Here is a 24,067-nt window from a genome sequence, read left to right on the forward strand (position 1 = left end):
CAAACGTACGTTGGGTTGGATCGAATCAACAACTTCATGATTGCTACTTGTTGTTGCTGGTTTGTTTGTTTGTCAATCAGTTACAATAAAAAGGATCCCCTGCTGTAAGGGATCATGAACCATCGAAAGGTCGTTTGTCTTTAGTGGATATTATGACACCTGTCTCGCAATCAGGAGGTCGTTGGTTCGAGTCCAGCCCGAGTATTATATGACCATGATTTTTATCATGACTACTACTTAAACAGTGAACAATCAGTGCTTATTTACGTCGACGAAGGACAATTACTTATCAATCAGCCGTAATCAGAAATAACAACTCAACGCAAGAATATTAATCTAGATAAACGAACAAACGCCTGCAAGACACAATCTCCTTGGCGGTATTTAACCCCCCGAAAATCACAAAAGTTATCGTGTCGACAAGATGTAATACCAAGGAGGTACTAGGCTATACCTCCTTAATTGAATGTAGGCTTACATACAAGTTCGTATACACCTCCAAGACACCGCGCAATTGCTCTATAGAAGCGTAAGTACTGTATTGTTCGAGAGAAGAAAGGGCGACCATACGAACGAGATGACTGCGTCATCCGTTCACAGTCGTGTTAGCCCGCGGCGTCGACTGTCCTTACCCTTGTCAACAAGAAGAAAAGAAAAGAACAAAGATACATGTACTCGTATAATTGTTGAAAGCTTTTGTACCCTTTTCACTTCTTACACGAAATCAGCTGATGCAGCCGTCTGTTTATCCATGGACCCTACCACAAAAGGGTCCATGGTTTATCGAACACACCCTCCGAGCACGACCACTGATCGAGGCACTGTCGCCACACACACAGCGGCGACATCCGGATCCAAGCACATAGTGATCTTGAAGCGGTGAAGCCATGTACAGTGTATTTTCAACAGGAAGGAAAGGTTTGCAATTCAGTGAACGTGCATGATTATAGCACGGTGTATTATGCTGTGAGGGCCATTTTGATACTGGTGTTGACATGTTTTGAAGAGCGCAGCAAGACTGCCGGCTTGTTCGTATGAGAGAGATCCATTGCTTTCAAATAAGGGTTGGCGGGGATGCGCATATAAAGGTACACGTGTGTGTGGAGATCCGATAGACATCAGTACTACATGCTGTAGGATGGGGTGATGTAGCATCACCTCATCCCAGCTAGTGATAGTTCGAACCCCTCGGTCTGTTTCCGCAGGGATATGATTCGGCCAACATACGGTTTGTGGGGAGCCACATGTGAACAAGATTTGTACTCTTCGATGATGAGCGGCAGTGGTATATCCTGAGAAGAAACGCGAATGAAGTTCTAGTTTCAGACCTCCCCGATATACAAGTAAGTAGAGCTATTGTCATACCAATGAGCTAAAATGTCAAAGATATCGTTTATATGTTACTGCTTTGTAGTGAATAGGTCGCGGCCGGTAACGTAAGACTGAAAAATCCGTCCGTCCGAAGGAGTTTTGACGTACATATCCCCGACGATGAAAATACAGAATGATATTTCTGTCAAGGGACGATGAACTGTTTTTATATCACATAGTGTGTGGATGTGTGTGTTCTGGGGGGGGGGGGGGGGCTGCTATACCCCCTGGTTCCGCTGCTCCTGCACTGTGTTAGTGTTTTTTTTTTCTTAATTTCCAAAACTACCAGTTATCAAAACAACTACTAAAAAGGACCTTCGTCATTGCGAGTCAGTCCACCTTCATAATTATTATACGTGTAGGCCTATATGTGAATTTAGTTAATTCAGCAATATTAGTAGAACACATCAATGACAGTTGAGTCGGAAAATCTTTTCAAAAGTTTCAATTCAATTCTTTTCAATTTCAATGTCAATTTCAATTATCAATTTAAGTTATGCATTTTAAATTATCTGTGCAGTCACTGCTGGATGAGAAGACTACTACAGTGTATGATGTCACATACGATAAAGAAAATCTAGGAGAATTTCATAAAATTGTGTTCTTAAGAAAGTACACATTTCCTCGATTTGTCACTGACATATATGTTAAGGATAATATTATTCCCCTGCCTTCTGCTAAAGAGGCAAGTCAAGCGTTTTCATAATGCGAGAAAAGTGAAAATAATAGGTTAAATTTTCTGTATTATATTCTTTATATCGTGGTACACATGTGATATCACATGCTGTAGTTATCTTTCATCTAGCAGTAAGCAGAAACTTCTACCTGTTGGGCTCCTTGCCCATGACCAGGGAGGTGGGAAGAGATACCCTCTCCTTTTGTTTCTTTGTTTTGTGTCCCTAGCCCGTCCCTGACTGTTCTTGTTGTGTGAAGTCCTTATATGTGATTGCTTTCCCTGCCTGTTTGTCATTTTGCCTCTGGCGAAGATTCTGCTAGGATCGAAAGCTCAGGCTCCTTTTTCCACTTTATTCCATTGGCTCGCCACTATCAAAGTTTTCAGCAGCTTTTTTTTTTGTTCAAATTCATGTTGCAATGAAAACATCTCGACGGAAGAATTTCATGAATTTGAATAACAAAGCAGTACCCGCTGCATGCTATAAGGACTAGAACCAACACTCGCTGTCGGGCGAAAGCTCGGTGGTCTAGTGGAGATGACGCCTGTCCGGTGATCAGGAGGTCGTAGGTTCGAATCCTGCTCGAGTATGTACGCCCATGATTTTTTATCATGGTTACTACTAAAACACTGGTCAATTCAGTGCTTATTAACGTCGATGTAGGGCAATTTGTCAATTAGTTGCAATGAAAACGTCTCGACGGAAGAATTTCATGAATTTGAATAACAAAGCAGTACCCGCTGTATGCTATAAGGACTAGAACCAACACTCGCTGTCGGGCGAAAGCTCGGTGGTCTAGTGGAGATGACGCCTGTCCGGTGATCAGGAGGTCGTAGGTTCGAATCCTGCTCGAGTATGTACGCCCATTATTTTTTATCATGGCTACTACTAAAACACTGGTCAATTCAGTGCTTATTAACGTCGATGTAGGGCAATTTGTCAATCAGTGGCAAAGCTTTTTTGTTTGTTTGTTTGTTTGTTTTATACTTCGAAAATGTATAACTTTTGAACGGATTGTCTGATTTTCCTCAAACTCTCACTGATAATGTTCTCTACTAATACTCGGTCCACATGTCTATGAAGGTGGACTTGTCCTTTACCACTGGTATGATTACATACTATATTTGTAAAAAAAAAAGTCAACATAATGCAATATCCCACACGGAAAACGTAACAAAAGGACCGAAGTTCATCCGACGTCTTAAAAAAGCTGTCGATGTGCGAATACTGTGGGGATTAGTCTCAAATGTATGGCCCAGTCTACAACTCGACGTGTTGGTGTTATTCATGTATTTGTTCTTCATCTTAGGAAAAGGAGCTGATTCACAGTGCTTTAACCCAATTTTCCCTCTGACGTAACAATAGATACTAAGTCTCCGATGAATAGCATTTGGCAGCGCTTGAGCAGCCGGTACTCAGCCATTCATGTCGGGTATGCCCGAGGCACCCCGTCCATTTTAATATGCCTGGTCGGTCTTCGTTCTACTTTGTACCATGGCGCTACAGTGTAGCGTTATGGTATAATCAACCACGTATTTGTACCGGCGCAACGTCCCAGCTAGTCCACTTCCTGGACTGTATTCGTAGTGTGCCCGCGTGTGTACGGACGTACGTAGCTCCATGCGTTGATGGTGTCTGTATGTACAATGTATTACACAATTCACCCCTCCTGAATACAGTCCAGTCAAACCTGCCACTTTCCCCTCATTTCAGGGGGAACTCGTAAACTCCAGGCTCCACCTAATTTGCCAACTCCTCCGCTGATTAGCTTATCGACATGCCAATCAGGCTGTATGCAAAACGAAGTCGTAGTCTGTTATTCTAGACAATAGGATCAGTAACAAGGTTTTCTTACATGAGTTAGGTTGTCAGAAATTCAATTTTGTCGAATAAAAATACCGTAAAATGCATAGAAATGTATTATTATTATGAAATATTCTTGTTTAGAATTAAATTACGTACGAGTGGCCGTCACTCGTAATGCATATTCATTAAGAATGGCTACGTCTGCATATCAAATAGATGATGTCATACTACATTATCGTGATCGCTCTGGCAGGGTAGTCTGGACGATTTTTTTCGGGAGTACCAATTGGTGGAGTGTCGCAATCAGCGGTTGGGCGCATTGGGTGGGTGCCGAGTGTGTGGGGACTGCGGATGATAAAAATCGTCCAGTATCTGGACTACGTCCCAGCAATGGTTAGTCTGGGCTCCGTCCCCTTTTCCTTGGTGCGACCAAGAGAGGGCGCAAATTTTCTGATTGCGATAATCGAGAGACTGCGCGCCCAACTCGGGTATCGCAGTTCTCGGCGTATCGCAATCCTCGGTTGTCACGCCCTCATACGGCTTGTCGCGTACAATCACGGCTACGAGTAAAAAGAGTCCAGAAGCTAGACTAAGCAATGGTGTGCAAAATGGTAATGATTGAATTTACAGACGCCGTACATCATTCAGGGGCCTGTGAGTATGATAACATACCAGTAACAAATGCTGTCGCTGATGGCGCATACACTATACGTCCATGGTAGTATGAAGGTTTTGTCCGACAAATTTGTCGAACAAATTAAATTTTATTTTCTTTGCCAGTCAGACGCAAGGATTTCAGTAGCTTACGTAAGTTTGTCAAAAAAAACAAAAACAAAACAACAACAACAACAATTCTGACAGAACGCTTCATGGAATCCCCCCCCCCCCCCGACTGCCTCGGGGCGGCTGGATAGTAAGTGAGCATAATTATGGCTGCAGACGCCACACTGTCTCGAAATTGAGCAAAGACTGACACACGATGAAGGAAAATAATGTTCAAAGCCGGCTCAGGCCCCTGTTTTTTTTTTTTTTTTTTTTTTTTTTTTTTTTTTTTTTTTTTTAATGAAGAGTTTATTGCTTATATAGTTGATTAGCTATCATAAGTCTGTGGCAGCCTGTGTGGTAAGAAATTTACAATCGATTATATCTTTTGATAAAGCGGGACCCGGATCTCATAAACATCGGGTCGCTCGTGAAGACATCTAAATTGAGTTTCTCAGGCTCCAGCATCAGCAACTTGAACTTTTTGAACGGTGACAGAAACTTCTTGTAGGCATCGTGTTTCGAGTTTCGGGAAAACTTCGGAATATAATTCACATCTTCGTGTAGTCTTCGTGTGAGGTTCAGGTGCTATCGTTTGACCTTCTGTATAGGCATCGTACTTCCTTCGGCTGATGTTGATTGGCTTTTCGACCAGTTCGGTGCCAACTTCGCACGAAATTGAAAATTCCATATCATCGTATTGCTATCTTGTCTTTAGTCAACACGCCAGTTCGGGGTTTCCCTTTGCGCATGTGCAGAAAAAGGCCATTTGTGACCTACAGGGTATTTTTTTTTTTATTCACTATAAGCATCTGTTTTGTAATGATTATTCGAGTAAATTCTGATAAATGGTGCTTGCAGCACATCCACATGACGGCAGAAGTTGTTATTTGGCAATCAACAGAAAAAGATCACGAGTAGGCCTACATTCAATGCAAAATGATAAAATTGATGCTTTCCGAAATGGTAATTGATGGACCATTCAGGTCACTTGATCTAGGGGAAATACGAACAAAACACCAAAACAAGAAAGGCTACACTGTAGGTTGCCTTGACAGCAGCCAAGAAGAAGAAGAAGGAAAAAAAAAAAGATGCTCTTGACTGTTGAGGACATTTACTGCAAATATCACAACTTTCACCATTTCAGACATCTCGTTGAAATTTGTTTCAGCTAAACTCTCGACGCCGGGAAACACGATGAACATGATAACACTTCCACAGCATGACATCAAGCAGAGCAGCACACAGATTTTTGTTGTGTTTTGATGATAATAAGTATTATTTACGCACTATATACTGAGCAGGAAACCCCCCCCCCCATTATAAGTGGAGGCGCACATTGCACTTAAAAAGGGACACATTGATTGTTGTTTCATGTCCCCAGATAAATCTTATGAGCCCCCAGTGATTCCTACATGCCCTCTTTTATCTGCATTCTAATAGGAAAGTATCTTGATTATGATTTAGTTCTGTGTTGTCCCACTTCCTATGGGAACCCAGCGGGCTGGGGTTTCAGAATTCGGCATGGAACGGGTTAACATCTACGATGATAACGATATACTGCACACATGTGCAGATATCACTTGCGCATCGTCTGTCCTCTCCCCTCCCCTTTATATCCCCTTCCCATCTCTCGTGCATCAGCCTTTCTGCACGTCATGAGAAGTTGGCTGTCTTCGTCCGGTTTGCGTTTTATTACTCACGAGTTTGCACTTTGTTGCTCGAGAATACAAACTTGAATTTCATGAGGTATGAATCACTCAAGTCAAGTCCTCCGATCCGAAATGCAAACAGTTCGCATGTTTATTGTAAGATTCAACCATTTCTTCCCATCTATATGTCTACAACCCGCCTTTAGCACTCTCCTACCTTGGACAATGAATGTTTTCGTTGGTGTGAAATTGTTCATAGGTTGGACTCCCTGGTTTAATGAACAGTGCCGTCTATATGTACACATATTAGGTCTACGCTTTAGACCAATTCGGGAGGCTTCAAATACGCCTAACAAAATATGATTCATGCACTGGGTTAGCAACGCACCTGGCTCATTGCATAAGTTACTGAAAGTGCTTTTGTTCTTCTTTGGAAGCTCCCCAGCTATGGCCGCCATAAGTTACAGTGCTTCGAAGTCACCATGAGGTGATGGCACTGGTTACAAAGAATGTGCAGCGCCACCATGGGGTCGTTCATGTCACCCAACGCTTTGATATGCGCCTGCTCTGATCTTCTCGCGTGATTCGAGCCCCGTAGCTCAAAGTGCAATATCAAGCCAACTTTAGGTAAAGTTGATACTACCACCACCACCATCACCAACAACAACAACAACAGCAGCAACAACAACAACAACAAAATGGCAGGAGTTTTATCCCCCTCCGACCCCCCCCAAAAAAAGTTGTGCCCTAACCACTTTGATTTTGATATCTCAGCCATTTCAAAGACTGATTTTCATCACATAGGCCTAGACTCTGATTTCTTTTCAGAATTGTATGCTCTCTCATATTTCATAAGTACTTTCCCACTATCTAAAAAAAAAAAAAAAATCTGAAGGCTCATCTCGACCAAAATTATACCATCCCTTTAAACGGTCTTTTTGCCAAAAATGCAAATGGCGGATAACAAAGAGGTGTGTAATGATGATTATGTTCTTCATATCTAATTAAGGGCGAACTCACCTGAACGAGAAATATTTTCAGTGAAAAGAATGAAGAAAGGAAATCAACTGGAACGTTGACACTGAGAGCAGTTCACATTGAAAGAGGTGAAAGGATTGGCAAATCTTACAGAAAAGTCGATACTCCAAATCAATACATTATGATAATGGCATGAAGGGATATAACCCACTCCTTCAGATTGACATTTACTTTAAAAAAAGTCAAGTGAATAAATGTGAGAACAATATAATCGAAATTGCAAAGAAAGAGGTTCTGATAGGAAAGGGTATATGCTATATATACGCACTCTGACTACAAAACCATTCCCCCGACATCGAGGCTATACCTATAGAACCCCGATAATGATGACCCGAACTCTTTGATAACTGGTCAATGCAAAATGGACAGTTATTAAGGTGCTCCTCCTGCATACAATGGTGCGCAATAACTTGTAACCTATCACAGTAATAAGATCATTTATTACGATGTAATTAATATTTACATACATATTGTAAGCTCTGGAATGCATTCATTATTGCTCTTTTCTGTCTTTCTTTGATGTCACGGAATCTAAACAACCCACGGTGTATCAAGAGCTTCTTACATTGTAAATGTCATGTTTTTGAGTGCTTATTTGGTTGTGGTATTTGAAATATTTGTTCTCCATTTGGAAAAGAAAACCAAAGAGGTGATATAGAACTATTGTATTGCCTTCTTGATTATTGACTATGGGGGGGGGGGGGGGTTGTCCATGCACGTGGTGCGTAATAATCGAGAGGTGTACCAGATTTCCACCAGTGACCTCCCTCGTGTCACTTTGCATCGTGTACACACACACACACACACACACACACACAGCATCAAGGTGATAAAGGTGCGTGTAATGTCGTAATGTCAGTTTAGAAATGAACAGGGGCCACACACCACTTGCCCTCGGAGCCAAGTTTTTCCTTTCATTTGGTATATAGATGAGATAGGGAATAGCGAATGGCCATACATGATTATGGGTCTAGAGCAATTACCCCCTGGGCAATTACCCCAAAAAGAAACAACGACAATTTATCAGTCACGTTTGAGCATCCAAACTCACGTCCTGCTACAGATTCAGCTAGAATCAGGCCACGAGTATGTTTGATTATTCCCGTAAATGTACTTCATAATCAATAAAGATTCTTGAATGCTATATTCTAGGCTTTCTCATAATAACATATTACGCCACTCTGTATCAACATCCTAGTTATTCTATTCTCTCCTTCTTTATATACTCTGCAGAATTCTTCTGGGAACATATCAAACTTACGTATTTCTCTTATACAGATGTAAATTATCATGACAATGTCGATGGTTATGACAGTTAACTGAATTACAGGTAAAGGGGATGGCTAGTAACTGATCAGTGGGAGTGCTGGGGATGATTGTTCCAATTCTTGTGGGATTCATTTAAGAGTACATTATATATCTATTGTTGTGTGAAAATTATTCGCTTCAGAACGGTCTCATATTCAAGTAATATGCAGTTCAATGCCCCGTCACTGTACAGGCATGCTAACCTGGAAACATTAAACTGCGCATTCCTTGAATATGAGACCACTCTGAAGCAAATCATTTTCACACAACAATAGATATATAATGTACTCTTAAATGAATCCCACAAGGATTGGAACAATCATCCCCCAGCATTCCCACTGATGCCCACTGATCAGTTACTAGCCATCCCCTTTAACGTACGCCTTTTCTGTCTCTTTTTAGTAGTTGACGGTATAGTAAAAAAATGGTCTTCATCATTTGTCTGTTTTCCGTCTTTCAGTTCCACATGGAGAGAAAGAAAGGGAGTGGTTGACGGTAAAAAAAAAAAAAAAAGAGTCGAGGATTTTTCCACTGAATTCCTCATTTTATTTCCATGAGAAGAGAAAGAAAGAAAGAGGGAGGAGATAGGTGTGAGAAAAGATAAAAGCGGGGAAGGGAGGAGAGCTCGGGGTTGTGTGCAATTCCTCTCTCTCGGGAGAGAGAGAGAGAGAGATGGAGAAAAAAAATAGTAGGAAAGACACAATGCTATATTGTCTGTTGAAATGTGTTTAATAGAGCGGCGCTGCTTACATCGGTTCCAACAAGCTGGACAGATCCAGGAAAAATGAACAGCGATTAACGGGGGAGAAAAGAAGCATGGAAGCCGCCTTTTCTATCGCTGTAGTATACCAGGAGTTTCATTAATCGCCTTATTCGCCCTAGTGCCTCCATCTGATGACTGTCAAAAAAACCCGCTTTCATCAGAGGGTGTCACCAGCAGTGTCCATCAGGCCGTGGATAATCATAGGTGGTTCTACCTATCGCGAAAGACACGCAACCTTGGCGGCGGAAATACACTTCGCCAACGCGCACACACACCGACAGACCGTTCTTCGGGAATGGTTCTTGCCATTTTCAAGTTCTAGTCACTCCGTTGAAAAGCAACTGTACGGACTGGTGGTCCAGAAGCTGTGCGCCACTGTCTTCCTACACACTCCTGATACGTGTTTTGTTCCTCTATTTCTCTTCTCGCTATTCGTCGAGATCTTCATGGAAGGTAACTGAGCTCAATGTGGCTTGATAGAAATAGAATTAGTCAATCGAATATATATATATGTATATATATATTATATATTTTATATTATCTGTATGATATTTATATGCACGTGCTTAATTATTGGAAAGTGATTGGCATGCAACTGTCTCAGAACAAGCGGTATAGAAGTACCAGTCGTAACTAGTGTTATGAAAAAAGGAAAATAATTGTAAGTAAAAACCGAATGTTAGTGTGTTAGTGCAGGTATAGCAGCGATGCTATAGTATACAACAATAACACTAAATTGGATGCAATCAACGTGTAGTGGTGATAGTAGATGTAGTAATATCAAGTAATACCAGTGATGGTGGTGGTGGTGGTGGTGATGATGACGATGTATCTAGGTAGGCCTAATCATTATGGTATAGTAGTCATTATTGAGGTATTGTACAATGTATAGTAGAAACCTGTACATTCGCCCGTCTCCTGAGCAGGGAGGTACGTCTGGTAACACTCTAACAGACACGATTCCTAGAGCATGGAAAGATGTAATGTTCCATATCATTTATTGCCTCTTGAATTGGAAACCAAAAATATGGGTAGGACTTAGAAAGATATTGTTGATGATCATAGTGAAGCAAGTAAGATAGCAGACTAGGGAAGATGTTTCCAATGTTTTTGGGATGTTTTTTTTTTTTTGTTAATCATATTAATACTGTCAGTGGGAGAATCTTGGTTTCGAAGATATTCGGTTAGCGTATCCAAGTAATCTGAGGAAATATACCTGTAGTAGAAAACTATTTTGAAATGAATATAATATGGCTCATATCTATTCTTGTGACAACATAAATGATGATCCTGGTACTTGTATCATGAATCAATATAAGCCAAGCCAACATGCCTTAATGCTTAGTTGCCTCCAGATTGTGTGTGTGTGTGTGGGGGGGGGGGTATACATAATATTATTATGTTTACTTATAGGAGAGAAGTGACAATTCGCTTTGTGGCACGAAGTCGTACGTGCAATGTGTACCGATAATACAAATTTGATCTCTGAAAATACTGAGTACCAGGCAGGTGAATTCTTGATTTACTCTAGCCAGCACTAATATATATAATTATATAGTATGGCCAATGTTTACATTTGTATTTGTTTGTCTGAGACGGATGAGATAAGTAACACTGTCTTCCGATGGAAGCTAACAGCAGGAAATGGTGTACAACCAAGCAGTACCCTTTAACTGCATGCCATGAGCCGCACCTCCTGTATGCATGATACAGCGTATACAACTCTTGTATAGCAAATTTACACAGCGTCTGGTGCTGCATGGTGCATTATTGTCACATCTGTGCAACCTCTTCCAAGTACAGTGCAATTTGCCACACTAATCGAAATATGATGGCAGTGAAATTCCAATGGATTGTGACGTTACAGCAGCGCGATGCGATACACCAGGGAGCTAGGTCACCTCCCTGGATGAACTCAGTAGATGGTTGGGTTCCTTACGTAGAGAGAGCCACACGTAGAATTATTAGTCCTCTCAACATTAAAAACGCATGCGTTTTCCCTTCAACTTTTGAATTATTTTTGCTAATCTGTCTGCATTTCACTGAATTCACGAATATGTCTGGAAATTGTTCCATTTGAATTACAATTACAGGCACCTCTTGAAAGAGGGTGGGGTGTCAATCATCAGACGTAGGTCCTATACAGTTTTGGGGTTTGACCGCTGTACAAATTTTGCTCAAGAGGTTTGAATCCTGGCAAACACAGTGCGTCATGTGAACGAAATAATCTAGATTTGATTAACTCGTTTGTTTCCTTTCGTGTCGTGTATCCTATAGCAGTCATATAAGGTAAGAACAAGAACGAAAGTATGTGACCATGCCATTCCTTCATTGCGGAGATTACACATCAGGCTTAGGCTTATAGGCCCAAACAAGATTACCAAAAAATTCGATCAGATTCTATCTACTGTACTTTCCATCTGCTTTCGACCTACCTGCACTTGACAGGTATCTTCACCCTACGTACGATGGTATCAGTTCTTGTCGCGTTGGTCATGGGTTTAGGAGTTTTATGCGGTGTGATTTTATGGGGTAGGCTACCAGCATGACCGTTGTCAGGTACCGACTCTGGAGCCGATATGGATCAAGATGGACATTCTTTTTTTCTTTCTTTCTTTTTTTTTTCTTTTTTTTTTCTTTTTTGGGGGGAGGGGGTTAAAACGTTGTCCGAACATATACTTGCATCAGTTTAGCTTCGAACCCATGCATGTACCCCGTGTTTATAAGCACAGAGCCTGTAACCACGATACATGGTGTTTCTGCAATGGCAATAGTGCATGCATTGTTCTGGCAACATCCGGGGTTGGGGAGGGAAGCGTTTGTGTGGACTACTATGTTGTCTCCCATCTTTAATATGATGCTTTTTAAGATAAGCTCGAATGACAAATCAGTGTTTCATGAAGTATAGCAGTCGGGAGTGTGGTACGGACGTGGAAATTGCTTTGTATATATACTGTCCCTTCTCTCCATTTTGCCCATCATCAAATCCGATTTCATATTTCTTGCAAATTACCGAGTGTGTTTCTCTAGTGTTTTTCCTCTTTTTTGCTTGCTGCTTGCTGTTGTTGTTGTTCCTTGTTTTCCTTTAGGCTGTCAAGTTGTCTCCTTGTACAGCTTGTATCATGGTAGATAAACCTGGTGTATTCCTGATGTCAACCGACCACAGAACTTGGAAGAGTTGCCACTCAGAGTCACAATGGCCCTTTATCCTTAAACGTTTAGGAGACCTTAGACCCCATCTTCACTCATACTGTGCTAATGGAGGCTATTATTTCCTCTTTTTTCTCTTTGTGTATCTCTTACTCTCTCCATCTCTCAAAAGTTTGAGAATTTTAGATATACCTGTTTATCTACACACTCAGCGTGTGGCTCTTCAAATTTCCTTGATTAAAAAAACAAAACAGAACTAAAAAACCATGACCTTTTGTGCTTGGGTATACTTGCAAGTCGTACACGTTCAAAAGATAAAACACACACGCTCCCTCAGATGGGACGCCTATCATTCTGGATCTTATCGGGAACAATACGAAGAGCATACTCAAGATTTTCTTCTTTATTCAATTCACCCCGAACCCTACCCCTCCCCCTTTCTCTCCCTCTTTCTTTAAAGTTCGTTTCTGTGTCGCTTTGTATTTACCAAGCGACTTACGATCTCACTTTGGCCCTCAGAGTGTTGATTGAAGAATTTTTCTGCCTTTCCTCCTCAAAGTAGCAAGCTTGCCTTAATGTGCAATGCACGGTTGTATTTCTGAAGAGTATACCCTACGGTTCTTTTCGTCAGGCACAAGATTTTCGCACAGTGTGAAGCCACAGCAATGGATGAAACAAATAACTTTTAAACATTCTTTCCTCTTATACTTCTCCGTTTTTTAAATGAACTCAAACACTTAGATTTACTCTTTCAGTACACATCAAAACCCCCACTTCTCATTTTATTGACCATAGTATACTCTTTGACTAGAACGTGCAAATTCATCAACACACGGACATACAGGCACACCAACAAAAATTATATTGACTCATACACAATTTTTGTATTGTCTGCCCGCCAAATACGCCACACCGCGCGATCAGACTGGCTGCCACCATCCACTGTCTATATTGATCATGTCTGTCTTTCTCTCGAAATTTCTCCTCCCCCTTTCTCGCAGCTCTCATAACTTTCCAGATTTATTCTTTATCCCCTTTCTTCTTGTAAGGTGTTCTTTTATTCTCAGTTGTCCTTTGCGTGTGTGTGTGGCGGGTGGGGGGGGGGGGGGCATCCTACTATCCGCAGTGCAGTCCTGTCCAGGATCTAGCTCAGTCAAACGTTTTTTCTTGTTGGAAGTTTAAACCCAATCTTCCATTGGCTTCACACCATTCATGCAAACTCTTTTCCGTCATGTTTTAGCTTGTCTATTTTAAATCCCTGTCGTTGACACCGCCTTTGGTCAACAAGCGGGGAAAAAAAAAACACCAAAAAAAAAAAAGAAAGAAAGAAAGGGAGATGCAAAATAAAGAACGTCTCCGATTTGGGGACGAGCAGTCCGTGAGACGCTCGTAGAAAGCCGCCAAACTTTTAACAACATTATACAAATTATTTGCTATGCTTCGATTTTAGTACCTCAGTGCTTGTTATAATTATCGATCGCCCTGGGGTCTGGAGACCGATAGCAACATAGCAAACACGCCATGGGGGAGTCTCAACGAGTACAAGAACAATACCAAACGACAATACCCGTACTCATTGTCAGTCAACGGTCAACGAAACGATTCTGTTCTTGGTTTTAAGGGTATACTGTTATTCTCGCTGTCGTTATTGTCGCAAGTGGCTCCTCTGGGTTGCTGTTTTATTTTATGCTTCTCGTGTAAATATTTGAAGTGAGTAATCGCGGAAGCAGTTTCAGGTCTTGTAGACAAGACTTCACGATTCCCACATTACGATTGGGTGATTGCTTTGATTCTTGGATTGGAGTGAACAACAGGTGAGTTTGTGTTTGCAGCTGTTTGGGATCAACACCCAAGCTTTATTGCAATACACATGCTCATTAACTCTGTTATTAGGTGATCCGAGTATCCTCTCGGATCACCTTCTGTATCTGTACTGATTCTTTGTGCTTCTTCTTCTTTTTCTTTTTCTTCTTCTTTCTCCGCAAAAGTTGTGTATCGCTAATCTCGGAAAGTCCTCTTCCTATCAATGTCGAAATTATACCATACGTGTATCAAAAACGATCCTTCTAATAAAATCATAGTGATTAGTCGACCGTGACGTCACTATGACGTCATTATATGAAAACACATTCTCAATCATATCTCTTTAATGGAATGAGAATTTTCAATGAAATTTACGTCACATATATTTCAAGTCAAGCGCATTCTACTCATATAATCAAATTTCATATTTTCTCTTAAAACGTGCGCGTACGCGCGCGTTGAAATATTTGTATGCTCAAATCGAGCTCAAATTTTTTTGCACACGTTTCAGACCAATTGGAGCATTTTTTGAAAAATTGAAAAAATTGGACGGACGCGTACGCGCGCGCAAACATACGCACGCACAGCTCATATGCAATAGAAATTTCCCGTTTTTTCACACTTATCGGATGCCTGAAATGTCAAGGAATATTTCTACCAAGTTTCAAGTCAACCTGACTCAATATGACGTCACACGGGCCCGTCAAAGTTGAAATTCCGCGCGCGCGTCAATGGCGATATACAGCGCAACAATGCAAAAAAACCGCCAATTTTGAATCCGATTTTACTCGTCAGGATGGACGGTGACCCCCCATTTTCTTTACATATTCTGAAAGGTGATGAATTGTACATGTCATTTCATGGGTTGGCAATGCTGGAAAAATGATGAAAAGATATCAAATTTCTTAATAAAGTAAAAAATGTAAATTTTCAAAATGACGTCATCGAATTTTCAGTTCACTCAAGCATATCTCACTTATTCTTTTGTTGATTTTCATCCAAATTTCAATATGTTGTAGCTTATTAAATGGTCTTTCAGTCATATATAACAACATTTTGATTGGATGACTGCATCACCTCGTAAAAAGGGATTAAAAGTAACATTGTCAAATTTGACCAGTTTACGTGTTATCTCTATGGGAGTGCAGTTTTTCTGGAAATGAAAACTGACATGACTATCTTTATCGAGCACTAGCTCACTTATGCTTCGGTAAATTTCTCCCAGATTTTAGTATGTTGTAGCTGAGACTTTGGGCTATCGTAATGTGCCCTTCGTTTTTTCATACGGAGTCGGCATCACGTCAAAAAACTTGGTTGAAGTTAAAGCTTAATTTCGATGTATTGAAATATGTCTTTGTTTCTGCAACTTTCTTTGCAATAACTCAAGAAAAGCATACGCTATCACCACCATATTTTGCACATGTTTAGTTCACGTCACGTACATTATTTCACAAAATAACAACTACTTGATCAGACTCCATCTTGGGTATGTAAATTAGGGTCAAAGGTCATAAATGTTTTATCCGGTATCTTGGTGAATACATGTCCTATGTTTACCATATTTTGCACACGTAAAGACCATGTTACAAGGATCATTTCACAAAATAACCACTTTTTGCTCAGATGCCATCTTGTCTGTGCAAAGTGGGGTCAAAGGTCATAATTATGTACTTCTTCCTGTATCTTCGTTATGACGTGTTATCTCTATGGGAAGGAATTTTTCTAGATGTGAAAATTGACATGATTGTCTTTATCGACGACTAGCTCACTTACCCTTCGGTGAATTTCTTCCAGATTTTAGTATGTTGTAGCCAATTTAATACTCTTTTAAGTTTTGTTCTTCTTACATCAAAGTTTTAATCGGATGATGTCTTCACCTCGTGAAAATGGATATAATGTAACCTTGTCAAATTTAACCAGTTTACGTGTTATCTCTATGGGAGGGAATTTTTCTGGAAATGAAAATTGACATGACGGTCTTTATCGAGCACTAGCTCATTTACTCTTCGGTGAATTTCTCCCAGATTTTAATATGTTGTAGCTGAGACTTTGGGCTATCGTCGCTATTCGCTCCATCTTTTCATACGACGCCGAGATCACGTCAAAAAACTTGGTTGAAATCAAACTTATCTTCGATGTATTGAGATATTTCTTTCTTTCTGCAACTTTCTTTGCAATAACTCAAGAAAAACAGCCCCTGCCATCCCCATATTTTGCACATGTTTATTTCATGTCACGTACATTATTTCATAAAATAACAACTACTTAATCAGACGCCATCTTGGGTATGTAAATTAGGGTCAAAGGTCATAAATGTTTCAACCTGTATCTTGGTGAATACATGTCCTATCTTTCCCATATTTTGCACACGCAAAGACCATGTTACAAGAATCATTTCACAGAATAACCACTTTTTGCTCAGATGCTATCTTGGCTGTGCAAAGTTTTGCCAATGGTCAAATATACTTCATTCTGCTTCGTTATAGTGTATACCGAATTTGGTACCAAAGATGGCAGACCTGACTCTCTTTTCTAAATTAGAACCCAAATATCACACGGCCAATGTCTCTAAACACAGATGAAACCTATATGGTCATGCCTATTGCGATCAGGACTCGAATCATTGATTTAAAAAAAACGGATCACCTAATTTGTCAGTCTTGACAAATTCCGAGTCTACAGTAGTTGGTAATTGTCACTTTTTAATGCAGTGTTTGTGTGAGTGTGTGTGTGTGTAAGTGTGTGAGTGTGTGTGTGTGTGTGTGTGTGTGTGTTTATGTTTATGTGTTAGCAAGGATCTCCACTAAATATTCGGTTCGTACCTTGCACTCTAATGCCCATGCGCATCAAGCACAAAACACCCTACACATAACAATATGAATTGCCTTGGTGTTTGTCTGGGGGTGATCAAATACGGCATTTCCATTGTCGTGACACGGTATAAGGCACGTTCACCACGTATTGTAATACATTCCTGGGAGCGTAGGGTACCTTTGCATCTTTCTAGCAGAGACCTCCCTGTTTCTCACCACTGCTTGCCGCCTGCGAGGTGTCAGACAGAGCCTTTTCCCGATTTACCGTGGTTAGTACGTTTCTTACACTGATACAGCTGTATCGCACTTTCTTCCTGTCCTCCTGATTCTGCAGCTCCTCCTCCTCCTCTTCCTCCTCAGCTTCTCCCTACTCCTGCCCCTCCTCCCCTTATCTCGAGCCATTCTCCTCTTCCTCCTCTTCCACTTCATCCCTTCCTCCTCTTCCTCTTCCTGTTCCTGCCCCTAGCTCCTCCTCTCCCTCTTCCTCCTCCTCCTCCTAATCCCCTCATCCTTCACCTTTTCCTCCACCTAAACCTCTTTCGGGAATAATCGCGATTATTTATGGTGCAACGTTGTGCTGCGCGAAATGGCATATATAATATATCCCAATCCCATACTGCAAGGTGCGAGGGACAGCCGGGTCAAAGTCAGGTGAAACTCCAAGACTCGAATTACCGATGAGATTTTAGTCGCAATTTTTCTTTGTGAACCGGTGCGATTTACATAGATCAGGTTTTTTTCTTGTATATTGTGTAGGCTATACGTGTGAACGAGAGCGTAAAAAAGCGCTATTTAAATCACGATTCAAAGCGCAGGTTTTTTCTTCGGGGGCGCTGTGGCATAGTGGCATAGTGGATAAGACTCCCGACTCCCGAACGGAGGGCCGCGAGTTCGAATCCTGCCCAGTGCTTACGTCCTTGGACAAGATGTTTTCACCCACAATGTCCCTCTCGACCCAGTTTTATAAATGGGTACCTGGCAACGCTAGGGTAATAATAATAGCAGGGCCCTCTGGTAGAGCAGTGGCAACACTGAAGAGGCTACCCTGGATAAATAAGACCTTATCATCATACCATTATCATTATCAAGCGCACTTTTGAGTATCAGAGTTCTTGGATTAGTCTCCCTGATCCAGATTATCGCTTGTGATATGTTCCCGTGATTGCAGACCGGCAACGAAAGTGTGAGGGAGTCATTTGACTTGAGAAAGTCCACAGAAGTGGACGAAATCTACAACCAATCCAGTATAAAGATTGGTTCGAGCAAGGAGTTGAGCTTCCAGACCTTGGTTGGAGCTTGAATTTGTAGTGATATAATATATGGCACTGTGAGTTTGTTTGCTTCCAACTCGAACATGATTATGTTGCCCTCTGGATACTGCTGGAGCACAAGAATTTTTGTGTGAATGCACGCTTTAGATGACGATAAAGGTTCCTAGATTCATGGAGATTTCTTTGGTTATAGATGCTGCCGATTAGTAACAAGTCATGTAATCTTTATTATCATAATGTATTCTCACACATCAAATACGTACTTTATTATGCACGAACACACGCAGGAAAAGACTCTGGTGTTGTCTCTTCGAAATGATCAGATTGATGTTGATTCGCTACGCAATTCCCAAAATTTTACCTTCATATTGTGATTTGTTTTTTCCGTTGGTGAAACCGTTTTTTCCCCTTCAAAGACCTAAGCGATGTATGAGCGAAAACACAAACAAACAAACCGTTGTATACATGGGCGAAACAAGTTTTGCTGAAATTGAAGTTGGTATTTTCATTGCTCGTACGATATGAACAATCTTCTGAAAAGAATGAAAACGACTGAAGGAAATCGCTTGCAATAACTCCAAAGTAGAGCCTCAAAGGGACTCCGCAAAACAAGCACATTATATTCTTTGAGGGCGTTACATGTATCTGAATTGTTGACACAGTTTTAACTCATTCTGGTCCACTTTCTCTTTCATTTCGTTCTCGCAGGGTTTAGCCGTCGCCGCATGGATCATCGTCGCCAGGACCCGCTCTCCTCCGTGGTTGTCGGCAGCGGACGATCTCACTATGCAGCAGCACCAGCAGCCCGATGAACCGGACGTGGAGGTCGCCAACGAGAGATGCAAGATGACGCCGGGTGTGACGAAATCGGGAAAGAGCGCCCTTTACATGACGGGGCTCTTTATAGCTTGTATCGCCGGCTATATGTACGGCACCGTCAACAACGGCAGCTACATAGCTGGTGAGTGTACGACATCACCTTCACCAACCGATTTCCCTATATCCTCACCGCACCTGTACGCAATGTCTGTCATAATCATCTCTTGACATGACTGTTTCTGTTTGTGTTTGATTCGGCCCCACCTACAGTAATCTTTTTTATTCCCCGCGTAAAACGTTAATTGAAGTGCTCTGAGAAAATGTCTAGATCTCAAACAGCAAGGATACATTTTAATTGGAGTACATCGAGAACAACGTTGATACTACATGTAGTGATAAGGCTCTGTACACGTTAATTTCTGATCTACCTTCGACTGTGCGTGTACATATTCACAATCGGTTTGAGTACAGGACATGCAGGGCAACTGTTCATGGCAAGTGATAAAGTCATTGCAGACACGACAATGCTAATACCATTGCTAAGCACTGTACAATAAGAATCTGTTCGAGTGGGCATGAATTTAGTAGACCCTAGAGATAAACATCCATCGGTAATGGACCCAAAACTCTGGATACCAGTAATTAGTAACGATGGTTGTTCCTAACACTTCCCCTTTTCATCCCTTCCTCACATGCAACATCAAAATAGAAACAAGAGAAAATGAAGAAGATAAATAACAATAAACAATAATCGCTATATTATATGCACATGTCACACGACAAAAAAAAATAATAATAATAGACGTGTATACTATCAGGCATTATCGACCAATTCCTCTGACCAAGGAGTTACTACAACTCCTTTTTCTGACGCGGAGCGGAATAAACACCTGTTGCGCGAGTTCAAGATCCCTCTTCGCCATCAACTGACCATCACCATCGAAAATCGGTACATACCTACATGTACTTCAGCACTCCCATGGCAAGTCGTAGAAAGAGTGGCAGACTCTATTGACTGGGTTGGTGTACGCAGCCGTAACTGAACGAGACCTTGTGATTGAACTGTGACACGTTTATCGATTCTCATTCTTTAATCGATAGGTCACACTACACACCCACTAAAAGAACTATAATATACAGATCTATGCTGTGAAAAAAAAATCAAAAGGCATGCAGTTATATACGCACGCAGACCCCACGCAAACACACACACACACACACACACACACGTAGATAGAATATTTTGTTATACAGTATATTACTGTCAAATCTTATCTTGTATTATGTATATTATACTATATAACATTATATTATACATGTTTAATATTATATTATATTATATTGTATTATATTATATTATATTATATATCATATTATATTATACTATACTATATTATATTATATCATATTATATTATCATATTATACCTAGAAAACAAAAATGAAGATTACCCTGCATGTTACTAATGATTGCGTAGTTCATTAGCTTAGATCTCAGGAGTATCCTCTCAATGAGGAATGACTTGTTTTTGTATCGGTTTCTGTCTGAAGTCAACTCCTGGAAGGACAACCTGCTGTATACCGGCGATTCGAGGAACACTGTTCCAGACGTCTCCAGGACAATCCAGAGCAGCCTTCCGTTCGGTGTCTGTGAAGGCGGCGATTGTTCGGCCATACCAGCAGAGGTGAGACCGAGGAGATGCTAAAGATGAAGCTCTCAGCTTTCTTCTCCTCTTGCACGTATAGAGTTGATGATGTTACCGTGTAGAGCATGGGTTAGAACCAGGTGCTTGCATGGTTAGCAACAAGAGTATCCACAGATACTAACTACACTTGAGCCAGGTGGCGTTGTGTGGAACCAGTTTCCACGGCAATGAATAGCTATGACAACACACTTTGGTAGTCTATATAGATAATGCAGTCTAATTTACCCCAGGCAGCCTCGTAATGGTAAACACTATTTTTTCAAAGGGCTTTACCATGTAGGAGTGGCAAGATGTCCATTGAACGAGACCTCCAGACAATGTCTACGCTTTTTCGTTCGAAGGATAATATAAAATACTGTATAACACATTTAAAAATACATCGATGTGCTAAGCGTTTTTAGGCAGTGATATCTTTCAGTTTCTGTATGAGTTTAGTTAAATTTGATTGCATTGTATTTGTACTCACGCCTGTTGGTAATTATATTTTTTTGCTGATACCTTGAAATGCTGTTGGATGTGCCGTCGTTTAAATGCCTTTCTTCTGATTAGTGGAAGCGAAATAAACTTAGTTTTCTTCTTCGCAGCTTTAATCATTCAATCCCACATAAGATTTCAATGAGGCTATGAAGGCTAGAGTCATTTTCCATCTATATTCAAACACACGAGACGGATGCAGCTCTTTGGGAACGTTTATCAAATATGTGCGTTAGGCTAGCAGTCATGGTTTCTTTAGGCTTCACAGTACGAATTTTAAATCATTTTCGGGGAAGGTGCAAAAGGTTGTGTTTCCTTTTTAACTAAAATTATTCTTTCGAATGACAGGACATCAAGATAGTTGCAAAGGAGGAAGACGCACCCGTGGAGGAGAAGGACAACCAAAATACCCGCAAAGCGACGATCAAGAGGGTGTGCAGAGAGAACGAACAGCTAGTCTTGAGTAAAATATCCGACGTCACTCTCAAAACGCTGTACGTGGACGAGAAGGATAAGATAATCTACTGCTCCATCCCCAAAGCGGGCTGTACCAGTTGGAAGAGACTGCTCATGTCCGCAACGAACGACTCGGTTCAGGTCGAGTCAATCTCCAAGGACTACGCGCACCACAACAAAATGCTTCGCACGCTCTACGAGTACCCGGAGTCACAGCGGGAGCCGATTCTCCGCAGCTACCGGAAGTTCACCTTCGTCCGGAATCCCTTCATCCGGCTTCTTTCCGCGTACAAGGACAAGTTCGAGTCGCTTTGGCAGTACCGCGACAACCCCAACGGCATCTACTTTCGCCGCTTCGCCGCCGACATAATGCACAAGTACCGGCCGAATGCGACCGAAGAGGAACTGCGGAGCGGCGAAAACGTCACGTGGCCCGAATTCGTGCTGTACGTGTCGCACCTGAGAGAAAGCGATTTCAATGAGCACTGGACTCCTATGTACCGACTATGCGCACCTTGCCAGATCCGCTACGACTTCGTTGGCAGGATCGAAAACATAGGCAATGATTACCGCTATCTGCAGAAGAAACTTCTGAATTTTACACACGCGCCCACTCGGTTTCCCGGTCAATACGACAGACCTACGAACAGCTCCGAGTACACTTACGATGCGTACGGTGAAGTGACGTTACAACAGTTGCGCCAGCTATGGGACATTTACAAATGGGACTTCTGGCTTTTTGGGTACAAAAAGCCAGATTTTATTTAATTCAAACGCATTTTCTTGCAACAGTTCTGAAAAATGTTTACGTTACAGTTATGTTCTTTTTTTATTTCTTTAATAAAGAGAATGATTTTGCTGGGTTGACGTTTCCAAGGTTCCGATGTATGCCAAATTTCTATGGAAAACGTTCTAATGACACAAGCTGAAAATATATGTACACTGTACTTTTTTTCATTCATTGCAAGTGAGATCAGCGCAATGCGTCAATTTTCAATTTACGACTAACCTATGTGAAATGAGCGCACCAGTGCATGCTTAGATTGATTTTAGTGCTTGCAAAAAATAGAGATAATGCTTATATTTTAGTCAAAGAATAAATATTTCGTCCTAAGACAAGCTAGTGGAAACAAAGCAGCAACTTGTGATGATGTATTTTCTTTCTTATGAAACTAAAGATATCAAGCCTTATTACTTACAGATGCAGTATTCTGTATGGCTCAAAGTTTAGTATGATTATTCTAAAGTCACGTACATTTTTCTCTCTCTTTAAAAGAACTGCAAGTCCAATACAAGATGGTGGTATCTGAGCGCATGCGCAATAAGAAATAGAAATTGCGACCAGCTTTTTCACTGGAAAGTAATCATGGACGGCTGTGCATAACACTGGACGTGCCTAATGTTAATAAGAATAGCATGACTATTTAATGTACTGATAACCTGCAAAGCTCAGAGCTCTAGAAGTGTATATTGTTGTGAAGCAAATGCTATAAAGACAGATGCCTCTTTTTTCTGTGTTGATTAGTCTGTTGGAAACGTGAACGGGAAGAGTCCGAATACGATCACGTCCACATCGACAACTCGACTGTCTGTTTGTCTGTCTTGAGGTATCCAAATGCAGCGTATTGTTTCTTGCCATAAATTGTTGAAAAGTTGTGCTGCGTTAGTAGTCTGCCGAAGTATCCAAACGGCATAATCATTACACGACGTTGTGGGCTGCATATAGAAAGACTGTTAAACAACTAAATATGCATTCTGATGGTAACATACCCACTGCCATTGGTAGCAATAGTGGTGTAGCGTGTAGATATCAATCTATCAACTTGCAGGGTAAGTATATTGTAGAAATTGTGATCTTGTTACGCACTAAATTCGCAACTCTGAATTTTACATAATCATACTTTGATTGGAGGAAGAACACATGGAAGTGGTTAAATTCAATAAATCCGTGGAAAATTTGTCAATCAAGGGATACGTTACAAATTCTGGACGGAAATGGGCACGGATTATTCAGTGTTTAAGTGAAAGTAGCCATGATGAAAAAAAAAAAATCATGGGTATAAATTCTCGGGCTGGATCGAACCTTTATTGCCTCTAAGCTTCCAGAATTTTGCTAAGACTTATATTTAACGCAATTCCATTCCATATTCAACTGAACTTGAATGAGTTAAGTAGAATCAATCGAACAAGTGTTATCAAAAA

At 41.0% G+C, this 24,067-nt stretch overlaps 1 protein-coding gene across 1 annotated transcript; it reads left to right on the plus strand.

The window, feature by feature from the left end:
* Positions 1–1,225: 1,225 nt before the first annotated feature.
* Positions 1,226–23,931, plus strand: LOC140245318 (carbohydrate sulfotransferase 11-like). The gene is made up of 4 exons (XM_072324901.1): positions 1,226–1,343; positions 19,120–19,372; positions 20,781–20,914; positions 21,758–23,931. Exons 2-4 carry the CDS (start codon positions 19,198–19,200, stop codon positions 22,631–22,633), a joined length of 1,185 nt encoding a protein of 394 aa, XP_072181002.1. The 5' UTR covers positions 1,226–1,343; positions 19,120–19,197; the 3' UTR covers positions 22,634–23,931.
* The last annotated feature ends 136 nt before the right edge of the window (positions 23,932–24,067 follow it).

The sequence above is a fragment of the Diadema setosum genome, chromosome 22 (assembly GCF_964275005.1).
Source record: "Diadema setosum chromosome 22, eeDiaSeto1, whole genome shotgun sequence".
NCBI lineage: Eukaryota > Metazoa > Echinodermata > Echinoidea > Diadematoida > Diadematidae > Diadema > Diadema setosum.